The sequence below is a fragment of the Zalophus californianus genome, chromosome 11 (assembly GCF_009762305.2).
Source record: "Zalophus californianus isolate mZalCal1 chromosome 11, mZalCal1.pri.v2, whole genome shotgun sequence".
Lineage (NCBI taxonomy): Eukaryota > Metazoa > Chordata > Mammalia > Carnivora > Otariidae > Zalophus > Zalophus californianus.
The window spans coordinates 109,786,625-109,796,103 of NC_045605.1; the positions used below are offsets into that span (position 1 = coordinate 109,786,625).

At 56.0% G+C, this 9,479-nt stretch overlaps 1 protein-coding gene across 1 annotated transcript; it reads right to left on the minus strand.

Annotated features, from left to right (window-relative positions):
- Positions 1-7,451: 7,451 nt before the first annotated feature.
- On the minus strand, positions 7,452-9,215 carry FGF4 (fibroblast growth factor 4). Its single transcript, XM_027581513.1, has 3 exons — positions 8,876-9,215; positions 8,194-8,297; positions 7,452-7,628 (listed from the first exon to the last, which is right to left on the minus strand). The coding sequence occupies exons 1-3, from the start codon at positions 9,213-9,215 to the stop codon at positions 7,452-7,454; spliced, it is 621 nt and encodes a 206-aa protein (XP_027437314.1).
- Between the last annotated feature and the right edge of the window lie 264 nt (positions 9,216-9,479).

The following is a 9,479-nucleotide window of genomic DNA, read 5'->3' on the forward strand; positions in this document are numbered from 1 at the left end:
AATTCCGTGCATGAAAAGACTGTCCACAGAGTAAAAAGTCACCCACAGAATGGGAGAAAATGTTTGCACATCACATATCTAATAAGAGATCAATACCCACAACATGCAGAGAACTAAAACCCAACAACAAGCTCATTAAAAACCAGGCAAATGACCTGAATAGACACTTCTCCAAAGAAGACACACAAATAAAAGGCCAATAAGCAAATGAAAAGGTGCTCCACATCACTAATCCTCAGGGAAATGCGAATCAACACCACAATGAGATACCACATCACACCCATCAGGACGGCTGCGATCAATAAAACAGAAAAAACTAGTAGTGTTGGCGAGGATGTGGGGAAATCGGAGCCCTCGTACCCTGTTGGTGGGAATGTAAAATGGAGCCGCCCGGGTGGAAAACACTAGGGCAGTTCCTCAAAAAGTGAAAACTGGGATTACCCTAGGATCCAGTAACTTTGCTTCTGGGCATATCCCCAGAAGGATTAAAAGCAGGATCCCAAAGAGATATGTGCACACGCATGTTCACAGCAGCCTTATTCACCATCGCTAGAAGGTAGAAGCAACCCAAGTGTCCACCGATGTTTGAAGGTATAAGCAAAATGTGGTCCGTCCACACAACGGAATATTTTCCAGCTTTAAGAAGGAAGGCGATTGTAGTGACACCCTGCCGTAACGTGGATGGACCTGAGGACGTCACGCGGAGTGAAATAAGCCGGACGAACACAAAGGGACAAATCCTGTGTGATTCCACTTACACGAGGTCCCTAGAGCTGTCAGGTTCATAGAGACAGAAAGTAGGGCGGTGGGCGCCAGGGGCTGGGGGAGGGGGAGCTCGTGGTTAACAGGGAGGGAGTTTCACTTTAAAAGATGAAAAAGTGGTGCAGATGGATGGTGGTGATGGTTGCACAATAGTGTGAAAGTCTTAACACCACCGAACTATTCCGCTTAAAAATAGTTAAGATGGTGGGGCGCTTGGGTGGCTCAGTTGGTTAAGCGTTGGCCTTCGGCTCGGGTCATGATCTTGGGGTCCTGGGATCGAGCCCCGTGGCGGGCTCCCTGTCAGTGGGGAGCCTGCCTCTCCCTCTCCCTCTCCCCCTGCGTCTCTCCGCTCCCCCTGCTTGTATTCTCTCTCGGTGTCAAATAAATAAATAAAATCTTTTTAAAAATTAAAAAAAATAAAAATAGTTAAGATGGTAGATTTTTAAAAAAGATTTTATTTATTTATTTGAGAGAGAGCACAAGCAAGGTGGGGGGGCCTGGGGGGAGGGAGGCAGAGGGAGAGGGAGAAGCAGACTCCCCGACACGGGGCTCAATCTCAGGACCCTGAGATCATGACCTGAGCCAAAGTAGAGGCTCGACCGACCAAGTCGCCCCAAGATGGTAGACTTGTGTTTTATTTTATCACAATAAAAATAAAGGGGAAGGGCATGGGGCAAGTAGGTGAGTGGGGAAGCTAGTTTCGAATACAGTCTTTTTTTTTTTTTTAATTTAATTGGCTTTATTAAGCGATCCATGGATCAGGAAGCATCCCATCTAGCAAGTAGAGGGGCGCTCCCTGGACGCAGCCTAAGCCAGCAGGCACTGACACCAGGAAGTTCTCCTTCGGTGAGCCCCCCTGTGAGCTCCTTGACCAGCCCGCTCCTGGTCTCCCGGTCCGCAGGGGCTGGTGGTGTGTGACCTTGACCCTTGGTGGAGAACACACACTGAACTCCCACACACAGCGATGGCAGGAGAAGCTCCTCAAGTGTGCCTGGGTGAGCACCTGGTAGGTGCCCAGGTTGGTGCTGGGTGCTGGGGACACGGGAATGGTGCGCAAAGCCTGGCCCCGTCCGTCCGTGCCCCCGAAGATCCCCGTCGTGGGGAGAGAAGGAAAACAGGCTCCAGCAAGGAATGATGTAACTCCTTACTCCGTGGCTAACCCTGGAGAGTTAGGAAGAACTGCTGGGTGTGGTGGATGCTGGTGGTCCCCACTCAGACCCCCTCTTCCAGGGGCCTTCATCCCCCAGCTGCTAATGGCCAAGCCTCCCAGCTCCTGGAAAGGAGCTGCCTTGCCTGAATGTGCCTGGAAGGATCTGCTTTCCCCTCGGGGCGGCCTGTAGGCAGGGACTGACTGCTAAGGGGGTACAAAAGCAGGGACCCCATGCTTTCAGGTGGGACAGCTCTAGCGTCCTGCTTAGACCCCAGACTCTGCTGCAATCACGTCTTTGTTTCCCTTTTTCCTGGCCCTGCTCTGCTTCCCTCATTTTTTTTTTTGATAGTCTTTTCCCCCAAAAGCTCTTTCCTTGATAACCTCTTGCTTCAGAAACCCCATCTCAGGCAGGAGGATGGCGGGTGGGCGGATTTGGATATTCTAGGGCGTGGACATGTGGAGGCTGAGGTGCTTTTGCAGCCCCGAGTGGAACGGGTCTGAGGCTCCCAGAGGGGAGGGGGCATCACAGTGTCCAGCAAGGGTGTCTGAGGCCCTGGGACTCTGGTGGCCGGTCAGCTCCTCCCTGGGCAGGCCTAGTCGCAGGGCCCTGGCGCTGGGCCGCTGCTCTCCCTGCCCCCGCCCACGACAGGCCCTGTGTGGGCCCCGGCCTTGCCCCATGTTGTTTTGTTTTTTTAAGAAGCGTGTAGGATTCAAACTATGAACTAAGAACAATTAGAAAATATTCCTGATAAAGAAAGACTCAGAGCTGGGGAGCTCTCGACCCCTCCCACTTTAGGCAGGAGTGAACCAGCGTGGGCTGCATGGAGGAGGAGGAATCTGGGAGTGTGATCCGGGGCCATCCGAGGAGCCAGGCACGCCCGGAGGAGGCCCACCCCCCCCCCCCCGCCCCCAGGACAGCACCCCGGGCACAGAGTAAAACGGATTGGGACTTCAAGACCATAACGACCTGTCTCTTTGGAGATTAATGATAACAAAAGGCGGCAGTTAGTGTTTGTTGTAAGGCTCAGAGGAGTCCCTGGGCTGGTCCAAGGTCACACAGCTGGGAGGCAGTGGGCCTGGGGCTGGGTCACTGGGGAGGGCAAGTGTGGGAACACAGGCCTGAGAAGGTACCCCGGGGCAGCGGGGCCGCGGGGCCGCGGGGCAGCGGGCCGCCTTGGGCGCCCGGGCCGCCTGCCTCGGTCCGCAGTACTCCGCTTGCTGTCTCAGGGCCCCAGGCCACAGCCCTTGCCGCCACCCCACCATCGACACTCCCGCCGGGCTGTGTCCCCTCTCTGCTCAGTCCCCACGACCGGCCTCTCTGGCCCCCCCGCCCCTCCCAGCACTCCAGCCACGGGGGGCTCCCACGTACTGGTGACCGGCGCCTGGCGCTGCCCTCGGCTCAGCACCTCGGCCCTGGCTGTTCCCTTGGCTGGGAATGCTTTTCCCGGAATGGCTTCCTCCCTCGGCGCCTTCAAGTCTTGGCTCGAATGCCACTTCCCAGTGAGGCCAAGGTGGAGGCCACCTGACCCTCTCTTTCCCTTTCCCTTGCCAGATGTCTCATGGTCTCCTGTGCGGCCACCTCCCTCACTGTGATGGGGGCCCTGTGCGGGCCGGGGCCTCCCTCTTCCTCACTTGGATACCCCGGGCTCTTAGCACTGTGCCTGGCACACAGTAGGCATGCAACAAATACGTGTTACGTGAGCTGGTGCCCCCTCTGTCCCCCTCTGGGTCCATCTGCAGTCTGTGCCAGGTGCGGGGAAAGGCCCAGTGGAAGCCCAGTCCAGGTGTCAGATTCTACCCATGCTGGGCAGGCTTTTGCCCCAGCAGCTGGACGAGGCCTTCCGTGTTGGGCCAGAGACCTTCTGGGGACCACGGCTGACGGTGGAAGACCAGCCAAGCCCAGACATCCGTCAGCGCTCCAGTCCTCACGGCCCCCCCACCCCAGGCCCCGCAAGAAATATGAATAACCACCCTTATTAGCTTCTCTCGGGTTGCAGGGACAAAGTGCTACACACTGGGCACCTTAGCACAACAGGAACGTATGCCTCCCTGTTCCCGAGGCCGGGGTTCAAAATCCCCTGAGGCCATGAGGGTGAACCTGCTCCGGGCCACCCTCCCGCCTGCTGGCGGTTTTCAGTGTTCCCTGGCATTCCTCTGCTCATAGAGATGTCACCCCAACTTCCTCCTTCCCGGGGCCTTCTCCCTCCGTCTTTACTTGAACTTTCTAGAGGCACACCCAACTCATGGGATTAAAGTCCACCCTAATGACCTCATTTTAACGAAATTACCTCTTTAAAGACCCTAATTCCAAACAAGCTCATATTCTAGGGACTAGGGGTTAGGGGCTCCAACATTTCTTATACAGGTACACGATTTAAGCCAGGGACACGATTTAACCCGAAACACTCACTGCCCACGCATTTCTTGGGCACATCTAGGTCACGGGCGTCGAAATGAAGGGAAGGAGAAGGTGATGTCTCGGACAGCACAATAAGTACAATTAAAGATCTTGCAGCCCTGATTGCCTTTTTGGGGTCTTTTTGTCAAGCGACTGGATCTATTTTGGGGGCGGGGAGGGGAATCGACATTCTAGGCACCTTAGGTCAGTGTTGAATTTTTTTATTGCAATCCACACTAACAAACCCATTCTCCATCACATCCCAGTAGAGACTAGTTATATACATGTGGTCACAAACTAATCTATGCCCTTCCCGGGATTGATACACTCTGGAAATTTCTGGGCAACCTGACTGTATTCCGTTTCCTTTTCACAAAAGGCTAGTTGCAGTCATTATATGGATTTCAAGACTCATGGGTGGTGTCTACTTAAGAGTTGGAAAACTCTGTTGGAGTCAATCCTCTGATGACCAACTCTGGGGGCTCACTCCCCACCCCACCCCCAGGAAAGTGCAAATTGCTGTGGACCGTGCCAGGCCAAGGCGGGGTGCGCCGAGCTTTGGTGGGGATGGTGTGAATTGGCCCCATCACGAGAATAAACTGCAAGATTCAGAGTCCTCACGAAACTCTGTGACGCTCACACCCCACTAAGCTCCCGTCTTCAAGGCCACATTTGTGTGGACACAGCTGGCAAAAATTCATCTCCCCCACCCCCACCCGCAGCCACAGCCAGGCAAGGCTTGAGGCCTCAAATAGACACTGGGAGGCGGGAGGGAGCCATGGCTTAGCATTTCCAGGCAGGTTTTAATCGTTTTCAATACCTTCCCCGGTTCTTTACATCAAGTCCAATCGGGTTCTTTTCAAACATGATAAATGTTTCCATTTATTCAGTGTTATGTCAGTGTGCACAGCACATACATCACAATAGGAGTCGGCACCTGTATAAAACTACAGACAGATTCTGCAAACCGCGGAAAGTACAGAAACCTTAAATCCCATCACAACGGAAACACTTTGCAATATTTCAAGAGGTCCAACGACATCTCTGTACGCTTCCCACGTGACTCGCTGACTAGGCGCACGTGACTCGCTGACTAGGCGCAAGGGGCCAAGGGCGACCACATTCTGCACTTAAGACATCTTAATTCCTGACTGGGCTCTGAGATGAGACTTCGTGCCATCGTCTGAGGCAGCTAAGACTTAACGAAGTGAGAGTACTTGAAATACGAAGGTCCACACATTCCAGCCCCGCCCCCCACGATCAGCGCGGAGACCCGGGAGCATCCCCTCTGCTCAAGACTCCTGGAGCCTGGGACGCAGTTTAACATTGAAAAACGTTTTTATTTCACGGCACGGACGGACGGCAGGTTAAGATGTACACAGCCCGGCCGTCGGGCTTCACAAGGGGCTTCCTTCCTCCTCTTAGCCTCGGTTTAAGGACAGTATTTTAAGTCGATGATTTGCATTCGAACAAAGAGTTTTTTAAAGAGGAATGTGAAAGACACAAACTCCAATCAGCCTTTTCCAGTCTTGCTGTCTGTCGACTCCCATAAAGTTAATTTGGGAGGCAGTTCAGAAACATCCTAGGAGAGCATTAAAGTCTTGACAAAACATTCAGAGCATTTCTGGTAGCGAGCTAAGGTCATTTTGTATAAACTCTAAAAAGTCATTCATTAAAATTCAATGTTTGCCATCACCTCAGGACTTTTTTTAAACATCACTGACCCTGCCTCTTCCATCTTGGCTGCAGCGACAGGGGTTACATTTGTAAAATATATAAAGAAAAATATAAGGTTACTTGGTGACCATATAGTGCACTCTAACAGCTGTCTGCAAATATTTTCACCATGATTATCCTTACTAAAAGTAAATCACGGGGTAAAGATAGCTCAAACGTGACAAGGTTTCAATGGGACGCACCGACGCTATCTGCAATCCCCTTTGGCTACATATGGAAAAAGAGCCACTTGGGATGGCCAACGCCTGTGCCCAGTCTGAGCGTTCTGCAGATTTCGCCAGATGAGTGGGTTAAGGGCTTTCGAGGTAGATGTTAAATCCACTTCATCAGGGAATGCAATGGAGAGAAGCAGCACCTTCCTCCATGCAAACACTGCATTTAGTGTTTTTGCACAATGACAAGGACATTTCACCTAAAACGAACAGCTACTTCTAGCCCAAATCTTCCCCAAGCACAGGGAAGCACATTACAAAAAAAAAAAAAAAAAAAAAACCTAAAAAAAATAAATTAAAAAAACCCCTATATTCTATTACTTATCAGAAGTACCAGCTATCGCGTATTGTGTTTTATCACTAGGGCTTGGGTTGTGGTCGCAAATACACCCATCTGTCCATTGCAAGCCTTCCAGCGGGATATCGGCTCCTTTCCGTTGGATTTACAAAATTGCTTTGCTTTTGCCTCTGCCCCAGTGGCCACAGAGAAACACGGGCTGCGGCTGATCCAAAAAAGGAAAACAGGAGTTTATAAAGTTGTCTAAGAGTATCCCCCATCGGGGAGAGATCGAGGAAGATTGACTACAGAAAAGTTCAAAGGTCAGTCTTGGCAGATCTAAAAACAGAGGGGCAGCGGTGCGCTCCCACAGTGCATTTTCTGTACCCGAAGTAAGGCGATATGTCCGGATGAATAGCAACAGGGCACAAAGGAGCGGGGCGCTGGAGGATGCTAGGAGCAGAGCCAGGGCTGGGAGGGTCCTTAGCTGTCTCCAGAGCCCCGGGAAGGCCTTTCCAGACACAGGGATGCTCACCACCGCAGTGCAGGGGACCACGCAAAGCAGGGTTGAGACTCGAGTCTGATGTCACCGTTTTTAAACACAGAGTAGCAGCACACTTGTGACAACTTTCTGACAAGTTAAATAAATCCAGTGGAAAGGTCTTCATCGTCTTACCAGAAAACTCAGGGTTGGGGTTTTTTTTGTTTTTGGTTTGTGTTTTTTTTTTGTTTGTTTTTGTCTTTTTTTTTCCCCCAGAAAAATATAAAACACACCCACAGAACCATAAATAATTTGGTGGCGATATATACACATTTAAATAATTAATTTAAATATCTTACACCTACTCTTGCATTAGACCGTCCATCTGAAGAAAGTCTCCTGAGCATCCAGAAACTGAGGCAGGACGCCGGGAGTCACAGCCTGGGGAGAAAGTGGGTGACCTTCATGGTGGGGGACACTCGGCTCCCCTTCTTGGTCTTGCCGTTCTTGCTCAGGGCAATGAACATGCCCGGGTATCTGTAGCACTCGTAGGCATTGTAGTTGTTAGGGAGGAGGATCTCTTTGAACTTGCACTCCTCTGTAAAGAAGGGCTGGGAGGGAGAAGGGACAGGGTCGGGTGGGGCCCCCTCCTGGCCAAGGAACCCTGAGGGCCACTTGTCAGGGGCTCCTTTCTGACCCAGCCCTGCTCTGGCTGAGATGTCTCTCCTGGGAAGTTGGGGTGCCAAGACCCCCACAGGGTGAGAAGACCGAGGTGGCCAGCCCCCCACAGCTGGTGCTCCAGCCACCTGCCTGGTACCTGACGGTCGGAGAATCTCATCTGCACCGCGACCACCCTATAGACTGCAGTCCTGCCTGCCGGAACCCACCGGAGAGAGGCTACAGGGAAGGGTTGCCAACGGCACTCTTTATGGACTAGAAGGTGCGACTCAGGGATGGCAGAAACTTCATTGTTGCTCTCCTGGCTCTCTGCCCCTTGTTTGGACAGGCCCGGGGTCACCAGCGAGGCCTCGGAGTACTTGTGTACTGGGGGGAGGCGGTGCCAATCCTGTGACTCACCACAGTCTCAGGATCCAGGCACAGGCCGTCCTGGAAGGGTCGCGGTCCTGCCCGTGTGCTGCCCCAGCCTGGGGCTCTGCGGGCCCGGGAGGTACTCACCGAGCCATACAGCTTGCCCTTGCTGCTCATGGCCACGAAGAACCGGCTGGCCACGCCGAAGATGCTCACCACGCCCCGCTCCACCGGTGAGAGCTCCAGCAGGCCTGGGGGCGGGGCGCGGGTCACACCCGGGAAGGGGACCCTGGCCCGCCCCACCCGTCCCGGACCCCCTCCTCGGCCTGCGAACCACCGGGGCCCCGGTTTCTGGGGTGGGGGTGGATGTAACGGGGCCCCGCAGCCCAGCGTGCGCGGGCGCGGAGTCACTAGCCTCCCGTCCGGGCCCCGGGGCGGCCGCGCCCAGTCCCGGTCGGTAGGAGCCGGGCGGCCCCGCGGGCCCGCGAGCCAGGCCCGACCTGGACGCGCTTTCCCGGCCCCCGCGGGTGCCGGTTGGCTGCGCCGATTGCCTTGTGCCCACGGGCGCAGGCGCTGGAATTCCGCACCCAGAGCCGAGGCTTCCGAAGGCGGGGAGGCGGGGCTCGCTCGCCCGGGTGCGCAAAGGCCGTGCCCGCGGCGACTCCCGGGGCCGAGAGTGTTTGTGTCCCTGCGCCGGAGGGCCCCGAACCCGAGTCCGTCCCGGTTCCCACGGCCGCCAGCAGGTGCTAGCCGCGACCCTGAGTGCGGGTCTGAAGGGGCGGCCGCTGCTCGGGGCCCCCGACCCTTCGCGCCGGCCCGCCCCACTCACTGTCGCTCGTGTCCGCGTGCACGCCGCCGATGCGGCCGTCGGGGAGCACCTGGAGGTGGAAGCCGATGCCCACGTTGCAGTAGAGCCGCCGCAGCCGCTTGATGCCCAGGAGGTAGTCCCCGGCGCCGCTCTGGACGGCCGCCTCCTTGGGCTGCGCGGCCACCGGTAGGCGCGCCAGCGAGCGCGCCACCAGGCTCTCCCAGCGGCGCTCCAGCTCGGCCCCCAGCGTGCCGTTGGGTGCGGCGGGTGCGGCGGCGCCCCCTCGGCCGGCCCAGGGCGCCAGCACGGCCAACAGGACAGCCGGGAGCAGCGCCGCCGCGGCCGCCCCGGGCCCCGCCATTCCCGCCCTCGGGCCGTGCGCCCGGGAAGCCGCGGGGCCGAGCTGCGCCTGTGGCGGCCCGCGGGAGCGCACGGCCGGGACCGGGGCAGGGAGTGCGCGGCCGATGGAGGAGCGGGAGGCGAGGGACGGGGGCCCCCAGGCGCCGGCAACTACCCGGGCTGCATGGAGCGGCGGGCAGCGGGGCAGGACGCACGGCCCGGGCTGGGACCCTGCGGAGCGGTGCGCGCCTCCCTGCGCGCTGCGCCGGCAGCGACCGAGCCACTA